Source organism: Carcharodon carcharias, chromosome 8 (assembly GCF_017639515.1).
Source record: "Carcharodon carcharias isolate sCarCar2 chromosome 8, sCarCar2.pri, whole genome shotgun sequence".
NCBI lineage: Eukaryota > Metazoa > Chordata > Chondrichthyes > Lamniformes > Lamnidae > Carcharodon > Carcharodon carcharias.
In genome coordinates this window covers 136,743,976-136,764,303 of record NC_054474.1, presented here as the reverse complement: position 1 = coordinate 136,764,303, position 20,328 = coordinate 136,743,976, and the positions used below count along the sequence as shown (strand labels likewise).

Genomic DNA, 20,328 nt, shown 5'->3' with positions numbered 1-20,328 from the left:
ACTTTAATCACTCACCTCCCGAGAAGCATTGGTAAAGGGAAAAATGCTACATAGCATATAGATTTCAAGTATAGAGGTGCTGCCCATTGGAGCAAAAGCAAATAGCCCTTCGCTGCAATCAGTTCCTGTGCTAAGCAGGGAGATGCTAATATCAAGGCTGACAAACTCACAGCTGGGAGAAAAATAGGACATGGTCCTCTGTCTAGCCAATGGGGGTTGCCTGTCGTGCTGCTGGTAGTGAACACCTTGCTGGCAGAGTCCAGTCAGCCAGAAACAATGGTGGAAATGAGAAGAAACTGAGCAACTTTACAATCCCTCATTAAAGAAACAAAAGGTAGCTTATAAGTGGCTGTTGGAAGCACAGCAGCCAATTTATGCGCAGAAAGGTCCTACAAATAGCAAAGAAGTAAATGGCTAGAAAACCTGTTTTTGTTTGGGGGCTAAATGCTGGTTAGGACACTGAGGCAAGCTCCCCAACTATTCATTAAATAATGTTGATATTTTTAATGGAATGTTTGTAAAAGTTCATTCATGGGATGTGGGCGTCGCTGGTTTGGCCAGCATTTATTGCCCATCCCTAATTGCCCTTGCGAAGGTGGTGATGAGCTGCCTTCTTGAACTGCTGCAGTCCATGTGGTGTAGGTACACCCACAGTGCTGTTAGGGAGGGAATTCCAGGATTTTGACCCAGTGACAGTGAAGGAATTGTGATATATTACCAAGTCAGGATGTTGAGTGGCTTAGAGGCGAACTTCCAGGTGGTGTGTTCCCATGGATCTGCTGCACTTGTCCTTCTATATGGTAATGGTCGTGGGCTTGGGAGGTGCTGTTGAAGGAGTCTTGATGAGTAGCTGCAGTGCATCTTGTAAATGGTACACATTGCTGCTACTGTGCATTGGTGGTGGGAGTGAAAGTTGAAGGTGTTGGATGGGGTGCCAATCAAGTGGGCTGCTTTGTCCTGGATGGTGTCAAGCTTCTTGAGTGTTGTTGGAACTGCCCTCATCCAGGCAAGTGGGGAGTATTCCATCACATTCCTGACTTGTGCCTTGTAGATGTTGGACATGGTTTGGGAAGTCAGCAGGTAAGTTACTCACTGCAGAATTGCCAGCCCCTGACCTGCTCTAGTAGCCACAGTATTTATTTGGCTGGTCCAATTTAGTTTCTAGTCAGTGGTAGCATCCAGGGCATTAATAGTGGGAGATTCAGCGATGGTAATGCCTTTGAATGTCAAGGAGAGATGATTGGAGATGGTCATTGTCTGGCACTTGAATGGCACAAAAGTTACTTGCCCCTTATCAGCCCAAGCCTGAAAGTTGTCCAGGTCTTGCTGCATATGGGCACGGATCACTTCAATATCTGAGGAATTGCAAATGACGTTGAACATTGTGCAATCATCAGCGAACATCCCCATTTCTGACCTTATGATGGAGGGAAGGTCATCGATGAAGCAACTAAAGTTGATTGGACCTAGGCCACTACCCTGAGGAACTCCTGAAGTGATGTGCTGGGACTCAGATGATTGACCTCCAACAACCACAACCATTTTCCTTTGTGCTATGTATGACTCCAACCAGTGGAGAGTTTTCCCCTGATTCCCATTGACTCCAGTTTTGCTAGGGCTCCCTGATGCCACACTCAGTCAAATGCTGTCTTGATGTCAAGGGCAGTTACTTTCACCTCACCTCTGGAGTTCAGCACTTTTGTCCATGTTTGGACAAAGGCTGTAATGAGGTCAGGAGCTGAGTGGCCCTCGCGGGATCCAAAATGAACATTGGTGAGCAGGTTAAATGCCACTTGATAGCACTGTCAACGACACTTTCCATTTCTTTGTTGATGATAGAGAGTAGATTGATGGGGCGATAATTGACCAGGTCGGATTTGTCCTGCTTTTTGTGTATAGGACATACCTGGGCAGTTTTCCACATTGTCAGGTATATGCCAGTGTTGTTGCTGTACTGGGACAGTACTGAGACAGCTTGGCTAAGGGCACAGCTAGTTCTGAACCATAATTCTTCAGTACCATTGCTGGAATGTTGTCAGGGCCCATAGCCTATGCAGGATCCAGTGCCTTCAGCTGTTTCTTGATATCACGTGGAGTGAATCGAATTGGCTGAAGGCTGGCATCTGTGATGCTGGGAACCTCTGGAAGAAGCCAAGATGGATCATACATTCGGCACTTCTGGCTGAAGATTGTTGCAAATGCTTCAGCCTTATCTTTTGCACTGATGCGTTAGGCTCCCCCATCATTGAGGATGGGGATATTTGCGGAGTCTCCTCCTCCTGTTAGTTGTTTAATTGTCAACCACCATTCATGACAGGACTGCAGAGTTTAGACCTGATCTGTTTGTTAGGGGACCTATCACATGCTGCTTTCGCTGTTTGGCATGTAAAGTTTAAATCCATCTGAGAAAGCAGATGGGGTCAGATCGGGCTTAACACATACTTCTTCCTAATTCTCTCTTTGAGGGCACACAGTTGCAGTTCCATATTTTCAGTTCTTTTAAGCAAGTGACTACATGAACCACCCTTCCCTGTCACACCACCCCCACCACTTATTCCTGACTTATCAAAAATGAATCGGCAACTGTATCTCACAATCGTGCACAGACAAATAGAGGCATATCAGCATGAACACTACTCTTAAAACTGCTATTTTTACTTTGTACTTTGTACTTCCTTTAACTCTTTTTTAACACTGGTACCGAGTGATTGAAAACTAAGAAAATAAACCATTTACTTTTGCATTACCCACGGTGAAGTACACTTCAGAGCCAATTCTTTATTTGACATGCTTGTTATTCAACAGTATTACACATACAACACTACATAGACAGACTGACTGGGGCAGCTTAGTGGCGAGTCTTTTAAGGCCTCACCAAAAAATATTGATTTTATTATAATCTTGGCCTTGGCATGCAAACTGCCATTTTAATGTTATATGTTCAGAAAAGAACTAGCGCTTAGGATGCATTTACAACTTACATATTACACTGCAGAAATCTCAAAGAAAATACCTGTGCAAGTGTTTTAAATATGTTACCAAAACATAAAATTGAAGTGGGGAAATTGACTGACCTACAAAACCCATGGGTTCACTTGCACAAGTGCTGTAGGTAAGAAAAGGCAGACTCAGACACCAGCCATTGCTGATTAGATACCACCTTCATCTTCGTTTAATTCCCTTCCTGCCCCAGCTTTTCACTGACTGTAATCTCCCAGTTGTTTTTTCGTTTTAATGTTAGCCAGAAGTAAAAGTTGAACAATCTGAGACAAGGTCTCCTGTGAGTTGGGGCCACGGTGAAAGGGTAGTGGGGCCTAACAAACATCAGAGCCTTTTGAACTCTTTGGACTGAAGCAGAGCTTATGAGCTCAGAGTATTGGATTCCTCACAGAAGGGAAGCAAAGTCTTTAAGGGGCCGTAGTTTAAAATATGCCAGAAAAATATGGAACATACCAATTCTCAGTGGGGGTCAGACCATGCAGACCAAAGAATGATCAAGAGTACAGTAACGCAATAAAAGCACTTTATTTTTAAAGAAATCTTTCAGACCTTTTGCAATTTTTAAAAAGCAACATTTCTTTTACAACAATAAGCCTTTTCAGTCAGTAATTTGGTTAACACTCCACACTGCTTTAGTTTTGTAAATTAAAGAAAATTCAAGTGCTTAACCTGATCCCACCCCAAAGTCAGGGCTGAGCATGCCAGCTAACAAAATGGGGGCCAGGCGGTTTTTAAAGGCAGACTGCATGCCTTTCTACAGTTTCAAGCAAATGATTCAAGAGATGATTCCTTGTGAGAACTGCCCTAAAGAAAAGATCAATTTAATTCAGTATTGCCACCTATGAATTTGTTGTCATTCATGGTAGCATTTGTTTATTGCTATAAACAATGAACTCAAGAATGGCATTGGTATTGTTCAAAGTACAGATTGTTCCTTTTTCCTTATTGCCATTAGGAGAATATAGCAGATTAAAATTGATGGACTTAAAATTCAGTCAGTTACAATGACCGAGTACTAACTTTAATTTAAGATGAATGCACTGGAGCCCAACTGGCTACCTGGGGGAGTAAAGTTCGGTTAGCTATCATGACTATTGCTTTTTCCATCTCAGACACTGACTGACCCATTGTTCTTTGCCAGCATTTTCCTCGGCTATTTCTGACTTCCCACATCCTTGTTTTTTTGTTTTAAAAAGAGACAATATAACCACTGCAAGGTGATAAACTTGACAGTCTAGAGCAACATTGTCCAAACCACATCTCGTGCACCATATCACACTTGAGCCCTGACAATTGAACCCTTGAAACTGAGGCAATTCAGGATGACAAGAACACAAGAAATAGGAGCAGAAGTAGACCGTATGGCCCATTGAGCCTGCTCCACCATTCAACACAATCATGGCTGCTCTAGGGCATTTTCCCGCCTGCTCCCTATATCCCTTAATTCCCTGACAGACCAAAAATCTGTCTTTCCCAGACTTCAATGTTCTCAATAGAAAAGCATCCATAACCCTCTGGGGTAGAGAAGTAATTTCTCCTCACCACAGTCCTAAATAATTGGCCCCTTATCCTGAGACTATGCCCCCATGTTTTAGACTCCCGACCGGCGGAAACAATCTCTCAGCGCCTAGCATATCAAACCCGCTCAGAATTTTGTAGGCTTCAATGAGATCACTTCTCATTCATCTAAACTCCACAGGATATATGCCCAATTTACTTAGTCTTTCATCATAGGTCAACCCCCTCATCCCAGGGACCAATTTAGAGAACCTTCACTGTACCGCCTCCAATGCAACTGTATCCTTGGTTAAACATGGAGACCCAAACTGCATGCAGTATTCCAGATATGGCCTCGCCAAAACCCTGTACAACTGTATTTCAATTCTATTTGTACTTAAGGTTTTCGCTCTGTAGGTTTGAATTTCTTTTGCTTGGAGCTTGAGCAAGGACTATTCTCAGTGCTATAATCGCATTGGTAGGCAAATCCTCAATCAGAACACCATGCACAGCTTGGTTAGGTTTGGCATATGAGATAAATGCCAGTTAATATGAACATTGGCCCATGTGGCACCTAAGCAGCCAATTTAGATAAAAAGTGTGAATCGTTCTGACCTAGCGGATGTAAAGAGGATTCTTTTGGTGAACCTGCAGAAGGATCAAATGATCCTGATGAACTTCAACACCTTTCACTTTACTTCTGCAGATTGTTTAAACTAAAAGTTTCGAATGACAGAAAGAAGTGATGACTGAGCTAGTGGGAAATGGTTCAGAGGAGTTATTCAGGCTGGGCCTTTGAGCAAATCAAACTATTATTATAGAACTCCCATTCTACACTTGTACACAAAAAGAAAATCGCCTGTAGGGTATTCAACCCTTTTATTGTTAACCTGATGCACTTCAGTGACTGCGTTGCTTGTATGGTTCTTTTTTCCAGTTTCATATCTCTTCCCAACTATATGCCCATTAGCACCATTTAAGGAAAAATACATTGATTTATAAGCACAGGCCCAGGTTGTTCAGTGTTCATGTTCCACTTCGGCCTTCTTCCACTCTGCTTACTTGATTATACACCATCAACATATCCTTCTATTCTTTTCTCCCTCATGTTCTTACCTAGCTTTGCCGTAAATGCATCTATGTTATTATTCACCTCAATCACTCCATATGGTAATGAGCTCTACCATTCATAAATATTTCAAACAATTCAGTATAAATTGCCAAAAAATACAGGAAGGTAAGTTCAATACTAACTTTCAGAGGGGATTGGACATGGACTTGAACCGGAAAAAGTGCCAGAGCTATGGTGGAAGAGTAGGGGACTGGGACTCAATGGATATTTCTTTCAAAGAGCTAGTACAGGCATGATAGGCTGTATGGCCTCTTTCTGTACAATATGACCCTTATGATCTCAAATATTTTTGTTTGCAAACGACATCACTGGGCATAGTGGCTGAATGAGCCTGAGTGACAATGGAATACAGTGAAATTAAAAGATGTAGCTGGAACTGAAGCACCTCTCCTCTCTTTTCATATATCCAGAAATGTTAACTTGATTTCCTCACACTAAGGTTATATTTCCTTCTGTAATGCTTGAATGCAGAACTTGGTGTGGCAACAACTAATGGCAGGAGCGCTTAAGATGGGAATTTACCAATATAACCCTCCAAGCCAATCACATTCTATGCATTCAAGGGTAAAACAAATACAAATGATTAGAAAACCAAAAGAAAATACAAGACAGTAATGTTAGTATTGTGCACTGTTTTGATATTTGAAATATTGTCTGGCCAAGGATACTCTTGAAACCTTAGCACTATTCCAACTGTGGATTGATTCTGTTTAAATCTTTCACAGGACATGGGCATCACTGGCTGGGCCAGCATTTTTACTGCCCATCCCCAATTGCCCTTGAGAAGGTGGTGGTGAGCCACCTTCTTGAACCGCTGCAGTCCCATATAGTGTAGGTACACCCACAGATTGAGATTTCTAGTCTTAGAATTTGACATCTGCTCCCTCCAGTCTTGCCTGGGAAAGCAAGAGAAAACTGTTCTCAGTGAGAGTATTATGTTAACTGTGCTGCATTTGTAAAGTTACTCTTACAAACCATTATTGGCCTTACCAGTTTTCTTAGGCAACTTGGATCGCATTTTGACAGTTCCATGGGATTCCCAGCGTATGGCAAAGATTGCCTGAGCTCACGCTTTATAATGTCAACATGTTGTTGATGGCAATTAGCACACAAAACTAAATTAAAGGCCCATGACAAAAATACTGCAATGAGCCCCTAACTTAAAAACGGTTCTGATTTTGTGGCACTGAGTCTAATAACCCTGCAAATAGTAATTGCCTTCAAGTCTGCCATGTGCAAATGTTCTTCAAGACTGTACTTTATTGTGAGAAAACTTGGGTAAAATTGTAAAAGCTCTTTGAGGACTGGAAATCAAGGACTGATTCCAGCTGTAAGAATCCCAGCTACAGCTGTTTCAAACAAACACACAACACGGAATGAAGCCATCAATTTCAGATAGGCTCACTGTATTAAATAATAAATATCATCCTGCGCTAGCAATATGAAATGCTGCTCCACAATCCAAACTTACAAAACTCAAACAGTACCCGGCCGAGTATTCATTTGTAAAGCACAATAGAAAGAGACAAACTCAATTTTATCTGACCCAACCAGCCTCTTCGAGTAACAGGAAGACTATGGGCAAATGGCATTGCACTAGACGCAAAGGGACCAGGTGGTGCAGGCAGCTGGAGTATTTCACACCCTGCCACACCGCCCACTAGCCCCCAATCCCAACCCCAGCCCACCACCAGACTACCCCATCCACTCCACAAACTACCACCACCCCCCCCCCCCCAACCTTTCACTGTCACCAAGACCAGCATTTCAATCCAGGAATGTTTGCGCTTCCTTATTCTTTTGTAATTTGCATAGATGTTGGACTGACATTTTTCAGCCATATAATGTTGAGCAGATATAATCAAGTTTAGCTATTGTTGGAGGAAGTGAGGGCACCTTTAGGACATACTTCATTTTTCTGTCACAGTGATGGTGGTTCAGTTCCTGATTGCATCTTAATTTATCTTCTCATTGCGATGTTGTATAACTGGCAACATGGCAGCTTCTACTTGTCGCAGAGCTGGCAAGAGCAGCCAGCTGTTTGTCAATCGGCACTGGCCCAAGGAAGAGGCCAAGGAAGTGGCTCCAGATTAAAGGAATCAACAAAGTTGATCCAGAAACATTGCTCACTGGCTTTAAATACCAAAGGTACAACCAAAAAATACAAAAGAAGGGAAGCCAGGAAGACCCTTTCCAGCTAAAGGTTGATAGACTTGTTACCAGGAAAAGCAATTGAAGGCATAGGTATAGGTTTGAGAAGCAATTTGGTGTTTTTCTGGAGGGAAGACATTGAGAGATACAGGGAGAAAGTGTGTAGTTGATTTCAATGGTCATAAAGTAATGGACAGTTTGGGCCTAATAGCCTTTTTGTTTCCTGAGGTATATTGTCTGTTTAAGCAGTGGTCTGTATATTTTTTGTTTAAGCAGTGGTCTGTGCAAGTACTCGAATGGTTTTTCACAGAGCAGTAGCTCTGAAAAAATAACTTTTATTGGCGGCCACAGGGACCACTGAAGAAGCCTGAGTGGGGTCGACCCAATGTCTGGCCTGTTAATGAGGTAACTAATTTCTGAAAAAGGTCCTAACCCATGTTAGGCATCTGCTTAAAAGCGGGCCCCACAAATTTGGTCATGGAATCAGTGCCTGAACAGATTGAACACAGGCTGTTCCACTCATACTGACATGCTTTTGTACCCATTGAGCAGAATCTTACCACTTTTGAAGATTTTCTGAGATTGGGACAAAAAGCAGGTCCTTACCATGCTGGTGATGTCCGGCTGCCTGCCTGCGTGAACTTTCTTGATGTGATGAATAAAGAAACCAGTATTCCAGTGGCCTTTCTGGCCTAATGGGGAGGCCTACAGCAAAGCCCTGTTGACATTCACCCGTGGGAGAAGTGGACACTGCTGCAACAGGCAAGGGAACGTGAGGGCACCTCAAGATGGAGGCACGATAAATGAAATGATTGACATTATTTGCAGCCCGACGTCGCAGCCGTGGCCCTGTGACAGAAGTGGCTCTGGGGGTGGATGGATTAAAAATAGAGGAGGCCTCACTGGCCTACCACCGGAAGGCCATCTTCAACCACAGCGTGGGGCTTGTCTGCCACTGCCAGTAGGATCTTGTCAGGATCGCCAATCTCAAGTGGCTAATTAATTGCTACTAATAGGTTATTTGCTGCTGCTGGGCACATAGCTGCTTCAGTCATTCATTTGCCTCTGGTGAGATCGCCCAGTTTTCCCTTCTGGTATCACTTCCAGCTCCATCTAGGCAGGTTTCATAAGGTTCCACCAATTGTATGCCTGAAATAATGCTACAATTTCTACCCAGAAACTTCTCCCCCTGACCACCAATGGAATCAATTGGTTGGTATGGAAAATGGAGATGTCACAGTTATGCAGTGCACGTGAGTAATTGAAACTGAAGCTAATTGCTGAGACAGCTTTAACTTGTATTAACCCCCCAAAAATGCCAATGCAGCACAGGTAGGTTGTGTATAACCTGTAGCACACAGTGGAAATCATTTTAATGACTGGCAGTGACCGGTCGAGGTCTGGAATTAGTATCTTGTACAGGATATAAGATGTTACAGTATTTCTCATATATCATTACAGGAGCCAGATTTCACTGTAAAGCATGTTTTCTTTGGCAATGGCTCTAAGGATGGATTTTTCTTCTTTGGGAATTTAAGCCTGTGTGAAATGGTGTTGTGGTGGAGGGCTCACCTCAGGGCATTTCTGCACTTGATAGTCTCCTGATTGATGCTATCTATCACTTCTGTGTTGAGTTGCAGCCAAAATTACATCAATGTGATGGTGAAATTGTAAATGCAGCCAAAGTTTTTGTTAAGTGGCCCTTATACTAAAAAGCTACAAAAAGGTGTAGCATTGCACTCGAAATGAATTTATGCAATTGTTTGGCGGTAAAGAAATCTTGGATTGTTTTGTGCAAAGAATAAACCACACCCTTGAAATTCTGGCCATGGGCTTTCATTTGGGATGTTTTATTGACATAAAGCCACATTTGAAAACCAAATAATGTACAAAAATATTGCAGCTATCCACCAGCTATTGAGCTAGACAGAGATCAAATGAGTTTATGCCATCTAGTGCTCTCAATCTGTTTTGGTTGTGAATAGATGCTTCAAACCACACAAGTAGGCCCTGTAAAAGACAGGGCTAACCAGCTGTGTCAGCTTTTGAAGAAGGGAGCTTTCAATTCGACTACTTCACTTGTGGCATGTGTGGTAAGCCAAAAGGCAACATCCATGTTCAGCTGGTTGGATTTTTAAATCAATTGTTTTCCACTTCTGGCACAGTGCATAGAACAATAGATTGTAATATGGAACAGTTTCCAAAACATTCAGTGATTACAATTTAATTCCTTATTTCAAGTTCACATAATAGTTGTTTCTGAAACAGAATGTCGACCAAATAACTTTTGGTGCCATTTTAGCTCAGCTTTCTCCCTTAGCTTGGTACTCATTGCTCTACTCCAGAAAGCCAGGTGATGAAGGATGGAACTGGAGTCAATTGCCACACATTTTTATAAGTTTTATTTACATAGATACATATTAAAAAAATGCACCTCCTAACCTAGCCACCACAGTTTCCATCTGTTCCCACTATATAAAAGCATAAGTGAATCCCCGGTCAATATCCATCACCTGGATATAATTAAACAAAATAAATCCTGTTGAATAGCAAATATTACGCTATCAACTGTGCCAAGAAATGTGATTAATTGAACTTTGGTTGCACTCTTACCCAGAAACTATCTGCCTTGTTGACCTCTTGGGACACAGTAGTTGCTTCAAACTTGTTCATTGACACAGTTGACATATAACACAGTTTTGGGCACTTAAGAGCATTTATTGTGAGTGCTAGACTTAAATATGGTACAACAGGTATCTGTAGTATTGACAAGGAATTGGGAAGACAATATCGGCATCCAGTGATCTCTGTGATATTTATGTTAAATGACCTTGTCACCTTTATTTTGTTTCCACAACTGCACTGGTTGCATTGTCATGTATCACTGGCTGCTGAACAGCACAGGGTGGAACTAAGGAAGTACTGGTACCTTTCATAAACCCTTCAGTCCTTCAATGACCAGGGTGAATAAGATCTGTTGAGTTAGACAAAAGTTACCTGATTATTGCAGGAAAGAGACTTGTTGAATGTGACTAGTTCCAAGGTCCCATTTGGTTAAAAAAAATGCAGTTTACTTTCCACTGGCTCCACTTATGAAAATAAATGGCACAGCCTTCATTGTCCCAGTGGAATGGCTGACCCTTCACAAACTGACAGCAGTTCCCCAGTTGAATTGCAGCACCAGATTCCCTCACTTGTAAGGGCTCTGGGTGTCCAGCTCCCAATGGACCTTCATGGTGGAATTATAAAACCAGATTAAAAAACAAGATGGAGCAGCCAGTGCACAAAGGTTACTGTCTCCATCTCAATACCATTCCTAGGCTTTCCTCTTAACAATGACAATAACAAGAATAGCTTGCATTCATATACTATCTTGAATTTAGTAAAATGTCCCAAGGCAAAGAGAAATGCAAAAAAACACACAAAACTAAGAGCAGGAGTAGGCCACTCCACCCTTCAAGCCTGCACTGCCATTCAATAAGATCATGGCTGATTTGATTGTAACCTCCCGTCTACTTTCACTCCCCTTGTTAATCAAGAATCTATCTAGTTCTGCCTTAAAAATTCTTGGTATTAGCTTTGTAAACCTTCTCTGAACTGCTTCTAATGCATTTACATCTTTCCTTAAATAAGGAGACCAATATTGTACACAGTACTCCAGATGTGGTCTCATCAATGCCCTGTGCAACTGAAGCATAACCTCCCTACTTTTATATTCAATTTCCTTCACAATAAATGATAACATTCTATTAGCTTTCCTAATTGCTTGCTGTACCTGCATACTAGCCTTTTGTGATTCATGCACGAGGGCATCCAGATCCCTCTGAATCACAGAGCCCTGCAATCTCTCACCATTTAGGTAATATGTTTCTTTTTTATTCTTCCTCCCAAAATGGACAATTTCACATTTTCCCACATTGTACTCCATTTGCCAGGTCTTTGCCCTTCACTTAACCTATCTATGTCACTTTGTAGCCTCCTTACGTCCTCTTCACAACTTACTTTCCTACCTATCTTTGTGTTGTCAACAAATTTAGCAAACATTCCTTCGGTCCCTTCATCCAAGTAATTTATATAAATTGTAAAAAGTTGAGGCCCCAGCACCGATCCTTGTGGACACCTCTTGTTACATCCTGCCAACCAGAAAAAGATCCATTTATGGCTACCCTCTGTTTCCCGTTAGCTAGCCAATCTTCTATCAATGCCAATATATTACCCCCTATGCTATGAGTTTTTATTTTCTGCATATTTTCTCCTTCAATGTGGCACCTTCTGGAAGTCTAAGCACAGTATATCCATCGATTCCCCTTTACCACAGCGCATGTGACTCCTTCAAATAACTCTAATAAATTGGTTAAACATGATTTCCCTTTCACAAAGCCATGCTGACTCTGCCTAATTGCCATTTATGCCTCAGTGCCCAGATTGGACAAATCCCTCTCTACATTGAACATAATAAGCTGTTAAAACCTTTGCTATTGATAAGGATTGAGGGGAGTGGGGAGTCAATAAAAAAGCAACTGGATCTTTCTGTACGTCAAAACGATATATTTTAATTTTTTTTTTAGGAATCATTCCATCTTTTGTTTTCCCCTCCCAGGACAAGAATAGTTGAGGTTGCCACTCATCCCATCCAGTTTTATCTAAAATAGGTTAACATCAGTATAAGAGTATTGAATGCTAGAACGTAGCACGAGCACACTAAGTGGTCATACATGAACTTCACTGGTTGGAAGTGCTGCTCCCTGATGTCTTATCTTTTACTATCCAGATTGATAAATATGAACAAATCTTCCACACTAAACAACAGGAAAGTGCAAAAGATTTAGATGTTGCATGCATAACGTGTAAATTTCTGGCATTTCATTTCTGGCTGGGAGCCCTACTCACTGGCAGGACATCTCAAAATTAAGGCACGCACTTCCCCATGGTTTTCCAACCATAAATTTTAAACAGGAGCAGAAAATAACTCCTACAGTGTATTGACGCACATTGGAATTTCCAAAAGAAAATTCACATGAAAAGAAATATCCACATGAACAGAAAAAATTTACTTCCTCGTAAATGGAATTTCCCCACAGTCAGTCAATGTGTATAACTTAAAAAATATATAGGAAAGTTGGCCACGGAGTACAGAGATGAAAGGGACCTGCTCTATAGAGCCACCTAATGGCCAGAGTCTGTGCCACATCATGACAGAGGACTTGGTAAAATTGATTGGGATATATTGACGTTCCGGTTTAGTATAGCAAAGTTCGACACAGAAACATTGGCAATCTTTGTGACAACAAGAAATAAAGTTTACAGGCAGGAATCATTTGTGCCACACAAGACTTATAACATGGATTGTACAATAAGCCACCAGGAAGCCAAAATTTCAGTCTTCACTCTTTTGTCCTGAACAAGGAGACATCAGTATTAAGTATTAAAGTTAATAATTTTAAATACTTTATAGATCCTTAACGACGAAACATGGAATAAAGTCTGGGCCTACATTGTCATGGGGATGTAGTTGAACAACACCTGCTTTTAACATTTTTTTGATAGAAGTATTTTTTTTCCTGTGGTTCAGTAGATTCACTCTTAAATGCTGTGACTGATCCATAGCCACATACAAAGAACTCCCTTATTAATTCTATTTGACAACCTCCTCCTCACATGTTCATTCACTATTCGACATGCCCCAACTACTGCTTCCACTATTTGGAACATTGTGGAAAAGATGCGGAGATGATGGCATAGTGGGAATCTTACTGAACCGGTAATCTAGAGACCCAGGCTTATGCTCTGGGCAATGTGAGTTCAAATCCCATTACAGTGGCTGGTGGATTTTAAATTCAATTAATAAATCTGGAAGAAAGCTAGTCTCAGTTTCATGGTCACCATAAAATAATCATTGATTGCTGCAAAAACCCATCTGGGTCACTAATGCCCTTTAGGGAAGGAAATCTGCTGGCCTACATGTGACTCCAAACCCCCAGCAATGTAGTTCTTGCTTAACTGCCCTCTGAAATGGTCTAGCAAGTCACTCAGTTCAATGGGCAGTTGAGGATGGGCAACAAATGCTGGCCTTGCCACATCCCATGAAAGAATAAAACAAATTCAGCCATGTTTTTACTTGAAAAAGCTGAGACAATTTTGAAAAATTAACTTGAAGTCAGGCAGACAGATAACTGTTTCATTAACTTAAAAGCTCTCCTTTCATAAGAAAAGACAAACTTTATTTCTATAGTGCCTTTTACAACCTCAAGACATCCCAAAGCACTTTACAGCCAATTAAGTACTTTTGAAGTGTGGTTATTATATAAAACATTCTCATGTGCAGTGTACCGGACTGGCAATGTGTAATGGATGACATATGAATGCAGAGAGAATACACCATGGGACCCAACCATCACATAACCCATGAGTGACTTCTTCAGTTCTGTTTTTAAATTGATATTCTCCAGGTGAAGGCGGAGTGCTACCTGACAGTGCCCGCTAATGGAGTAAGATGCAATGTGTCATCGTATCTATAATGCGCAAGAACATTTTCCTGTGACCGAATAAATGATGAAGCAAAGGACATGGTGTTGGCAGCTAGACATGCTATTTTATCATTTTATGATCTAAACTGTCCATCACATGTTGCACACCATCTCTCGAGAAGCCTCTAATGGAATCCTATGCCTTGCAGGTCATACCCTTTCCGATGTCTTGTGAACTTCATGGAGATTGTGCTTGCCGAGACCCAGCAGCTCAGGAGCACGGCAAAGTGAGACAACAAAACTTCTACCACAGCCACCATTAGCCGCGAGGAGCCAGGAGCTGAACACAGCTGAAGGCAGACTGGAAGAGCCACACATTCCTTGCTGCTTATAGGAGAAAATGTCTCTGACCAGATAATACTCACACACACAATTCTGCTAGTCTGCCTTTTGTCTGAAGACTGGAGTGAGAGAAAAGAATAAAGACACAAACGACACATTGAATGAACAAGCCCCCAAAATAGCATGTTTCATGCCTGCTTGAGTAGCCTTTTCTGGCTGCATCTAACCCCACCCCCTCCCCAACTGATCTGTATTTAAAGATTTTTTAAAAGTACAGTTTGAAATACAATCCCACCCAATCCAAAAATAGAGAAGTTTTAGACAGAGAAAGTGAAACAAACTTAACAACCCACATAAAGCAGAAAGATGATTGTCCATAGAAGGATTAACTCAAATAAATAGAAGGCAAAAATTAATACAAAGTTCTGAAAGGAAACAGCTGTGTTACCATGGCTGCTGCTGCTGTTACCGGACAACTGACCTACTTACAACGTAAGAGCAGGTTAACACCAAACCCAAACTTCAGTCTGTCTGCCTTAAGCAAACCTTTAGCCTCATTTTAAAACCCTTTGATTTCATCTCTTAAGATTTTCATTGAAAACAGTGCCAGCCAAAAGGATCTGCTACATTTCAAGGAAAACAACCCACATGCAATCATTCCAAAGACCCTCTTCCATGAAACATGATTTCAAATGAGCAGAGTTTCGAATCAATGAAAGGCAAACTTAGGACTGGGTGTTAGGAAGTTAATTTTACACAAAAGATGATTGTTGCAGGAAATGAATTTCAGGGTAAGGATAGGAGATGGGAGGTGAGAGCCCTGAAGCTTTAACATCATTGATAATGTGGTGTTTCCCTGACCAGTTCACAAAGCATAGGGCTCGCGTAGCCAAGGAATAGCAGGTAAACCTTCCAGATTCGCCAAGGATGGCATCCAACAAATAGAACTGCTGGGTGCTGGACTTTGCCAACCTGGCAGCTTTACACTGAGTTGCCACCAAATGCATGAGATCTGAGCTTTGGGAATTGGCACACAAACACTTCACGACTGCCAATGCTAAAACAATTGTTAAAAAACTGCTGGATGCTGCAACTAGGGATGGAGGTATTGTAGGGAGCTGACTGGCCTCCTCCATCAGTATCCATCCTGTAATCCATGAGAGCGTGTCAGTGTGCATGCTTTTAATTAGATTTATATTAAACTTTATTGTCACAAAGTATTCAAACTATATGAGTAGATATGGGTGGAATTGTAAGCGAGTGCAACTTTAGTGTATCACCTATGTGGATAAAATCTGATAACGATAGGACCAAGGAGACGAAACAAAAAACAGTTCTTAAAAAATATTCCGAAAAGCAAATTTAGACAATAGTCATAATGGTATAGACATAGCTATCAATGAAATGCACAGACTGGAGAGTGAATACACAGACTATTGGTGCAGGACACATGTAGGCACAGAAAGAGCGAGGCAGTTTGTCGGTCAGGATTTAACACAGGCACTGACCAGGCTTTCACTGGATCTACAGTACACACCATTTTTATATATTGGTGTGGACCAAAACAAAACTATCTTTAGTTCTTGAGAGGGAGAAACCAGGAGGAGCACAGGATGCTTGTTTTAGGCATTTATTGCTTGGGGTGAAGACTAATTACTTCTATTAATACAGTACTCAGTTCAGTTGGCAGTTCAGAAATGCAGCCCAAAGGTAGAAAGAAAGGTGATACCGTTAATTTACTGAGAGTGCTAAATTCTTTGTGACTGGCTGACAAAAGTAACATCTCTGAAGTGTGTATGCCATGCATAATCAGCCGATCACTTAACCCAAGTGTCATGACTTAGCCTTTCTGCTCCTGTAGCAGTTAATGTTTCTAAATTGTATCTACATTTTTCCACAGAATATTAGATGTATGTAACAGACTTCCACCAAATTAGGTTGGATAACCCCCTTTCGAATAAAATCTGTCTGTACATCTGATTCTGAAGGGAACTCAAGATTGCCTGTATAAAAATAGAGGCAGATGCTCAATGGAACGTGAGGTTAATTCACTGCGTCCACACTGCTAGTGGGGAGACACATTCAAAGGGAGCAGAAATCAGAGATTCCATGTTGCAAAGTTGTAGCCTTGTCTCCGGCCCACACTCAGTCGGAGCACAGATCACGTTGGGGCCACGGGTTTGGTCATTTTTTTTTATCAAAAATGCCCAGATCTGTTGCTAACATTACTGACATTCTGAAGATTTGGCTTATTTGCCTTTAGAGAAGTTACACAAAATTTACCTCTTGTGGGGAAGTTTTATTCAGCTATTTAGCTTTCTTTAGGAGATGAACGAGGATAGTTGGATTGTATATGGCCCATTAGAAGTAGGGAGCATCATAAGAAGACCGCTTATTCCATACTTCATGTTGTCTTATATTGCTATGCAATTGAGCCTCTCATACCTTTTTCCAGCTCCTGTACGATCACCGCAGGCTAGGACTTCCAGTTGGATGATGATTTAAAGCATTCATATCAAATTCCTTTGCCCATTATTTTAACAGAGACATTAACCCATAGAAATAAAATAGCAACAGGGTCTATCATATGAATATGTTAAATATCACCCAGCAAAGTCAAGGGTAATTTATAGCCTTATAACATGAACAGTTTTCAACATTGCATTTTAAATTAACTCCAGAAATCTAAAGCCTTTGGTTTTGAAGTCAATAGATCTGAGTAATGCTAACCAACAGTCTTTTGACATTCCACACAGAGGACTGTTGACAGCCAACAAACTCATGGCAATTTCATCCAGTATTGGTTTCTAAATGCAAAAATGAATCTACCTGAAGAGCACCGTCCAATAACACATCTGGTGGCCGTAATATCCTTGCAATAATTTAAAAATTGCAGACTTAGTGCAGCCAGAACACATGGAGAATAAGCTGTCAGGCAGAGTATACAGAGCAATATGCCTACAGTATAAATCAAATCATAAGATTAAGGATCTGAAACTATAAAATGTGAAAATTAATATAAAAATACTTAACACATTCATGCAAAATTATTTTGTCCACTCTAGCAAAGTTAACACCTTTAAATGGGTTAGTGCCTTGGTTAAAACACTGAACAGAAATTAAGCACAGACGTGTTCAAGTAATATTCACACAGTGTAACTTCAAGACCTGACTCATTAATGATGATGGCTTAATGTAAATTGAGAAAGGTGTATATCTTTAAATTCTTGCAAGGGAGTGCCTTGGGAGAATGATGCACATTTTGATTTTCATGTTGAACATGTGCATGCCAGTAAGATTATTGACATTGGCTTTATTTTTTGTAACAAAAAGAACAAAGTGCAAAATCTGTAAAAAAAAAAGTTAATACACATGCGACAATATCCCTTGTTTTTACACTTCTGGTTTTTGTCTAAACTTTCCCAAAAACAGTATTTGCTCATAAAACCAAATGGGCAGGACCTCAGTGAGTAGCTCATACTTTTGGCTGGTTGAGGTATGTAAAAAGATGGAACATGCCAATTTCAAAGGAACTTTAAAAGAGGCCAAGCTACCTCCCTTCTCTGGTTTTAACTGTCGGTTCTTATAGGGTTTACCTGTGTTGTTTTACAAATGATTTCATGCTGCAAACTCCTGACAGACGAGGTTGTGCAAACTGCATGGACCGAAATTGAAAAGCAAAACTACCACAACATTAGTGCTTAGAAAAAAAAGACTATAGTTTTCAGTAGGATTTCGGTGTACAGTTGCAACGTAATGTCTTGTTGATTTTCGTGCATAGAATTAGCTCCAGATAGAAAAAAAGAGTAAAAAAACATTTTGACATTCAATTGTTTAAGTGTTTAATGTGTTTACTTGTACTTCTGTTATAAACTTTCACTTAATTGTATTTAATCAGTATTTTTACTGTGCTCGGTAACTGCATTTGGATTTTCTGTACAGTCATTTACAAAAGTCTACGTCGGTGTTTTTTTTTGAAAAGCTGCTAAGGTCAGACAGGTAATTTTTTGTTTTTGATTCAATTTTTTAAAAGAAATATTGCTTTAAGTTTCCTGAAGCTTTGCATACATAATATCTCACGCTTTTATTTTTATTTTTTAAAAGTGATTACTTTAGCCATGATAGCTGCCATTAAAAAAGGGACAATCAGATGTAGGAAACACAGTTGGAAGAAGTTGCAAAGGTTGGCGTAAAAATACTTAAATCTTACACCTGCATTCAAACATTTTATATGACAGTGAGGCTTGTTGGGAAGACCCTTGGCTTTCGCTAATTAATCACAATTATTTTGTTTTATATAATCTACAAAATTGTATTATGATAGTTAACCAATATTTGCTTTTATGTGTTGTTATTTAACAGCATACAGAAATATTGCTGCTTTTAACGTTGAAATATTTCAGTAATGGGAGGCAGATAAATTCAGTCTAAATACAGAATACTTATCATTTATTGAAGTACCAAGTCACGACTGTTGGTGGGAAGATGGCTATGTTTCTTTCAAATGAGCTGGTCACAACAGTATGTTTTAAAGCAGTCTCCCTCACAATCAAATGGGGTGAACTAATTTGGAAAGTTCCCACATAATCTGTTCAGGCATTTCTATCTTCCAGAAGAGTGCATGAAGTCTTGGTATCTGATCAAACATTTACCTGTCTGCATATTGCAAGTCAAGCTGTGATTTCTTTGAGAGGGGAAATATTTTCATATGGTAACTGCCATTGTGAACAAACCTGGTATTTATTATTCATGCTAGTTATCTGTTGGGCACCTTATGGAAGCCATGAAAACAATAATCAAATGAAGTGCTGAAAAAATGTTATAAATGTAACAGTCTACTGTAATATCATATCTTTTGCTGTACCTCATGCCTGTAAACTAGCTGCTTTTAATTTAGTTTAATTTAAATTTCCTAGCAATATATAAAGATGTAAATAGTAGAGTTATTTATTAAGAATGTCATCTGTTTTTAATTTATATTTACACTTTATCATCTAAGTTATTTTTACAACTTTACAATTCCGTTGTTACAGCCATTTTATTATCTTAATGGTATGATAGGATATGGAACCTAAATGAGATGTACACTTTGCTCATGTAGCTGTCCCATTTTGAAGTACAGAACATCTAACCACGTGCAGGTATTGAACTTAGTACAACAAATGCATCTGTGAAATGCATACCCTTGCCATTGTTGTGATTCCCTTCTGTGAAAGAGCCTCCCTGCTTCTAGAAATGCCTTTGGACCAACAACCAGGAAAGGATGGTCGAGCTTAATTAACACGAGTAAAACATAATTCCACTGGTTAAAAAAAACGGAACCGATGTTCTGTGGGCATAGTAAAAAGGTAAATTCAATCAGAATGCATGCCTCAAATATTGACGCTGAATGGCCAACATTGATAGAAGTAGATTTTGTGCACAGATTTTCCTAATGGCAACTACCACACGTACCCAAAACTATGTCGATGATTGGTATGACAAAGCTTCCATTACTCAGCAATAATCTATCTGAAATCAATATATTGCAGTCAAAAGTCTGCATATCTATCAGTGTTTCTCAAAAGAACTTTATCAGTTAAAGTGCCCTGATAGGAACAGCCTTTTAGTAATGTTTGGCTGGACATACTATTGAATCCCTGGTTTAAAAATGATTGTGACATATGTCAGTCTTAATTTGATAAATACTTTTTGTGAGATGGTAAAACAATGCAGAGCAAATTACAAACTGTTCTTTTA

The 20,328-nt window shown here is 40.3% G+C and overlaps 1 protein-coding gene across 1 annotated transcript in view; it reads left to right on the top strand.

Annotated features, from left to right (window-relative positions):
* pappaa (pregnancy-associated plasma protein A, pappalysin 1a) overlaps window positions 1-14,570 on the top strand; it is a 310,054-nt gene extending 295,484 nt beyond the window's left edge. The window contains exon 22 of the mRNA XM_041194444.1: window positions 14,457-14,570. Within this exon, the coding sequence (XP_041050378.1) occupies window positions 14,457-14,570 (114 nt within the window). The remainder of the gene's footprint in view (window positions 1-14,456) is intronic.
* The last annotated feature ends 5,758 nt before the right edge of the window (window positions 14,571-20,328 follow it).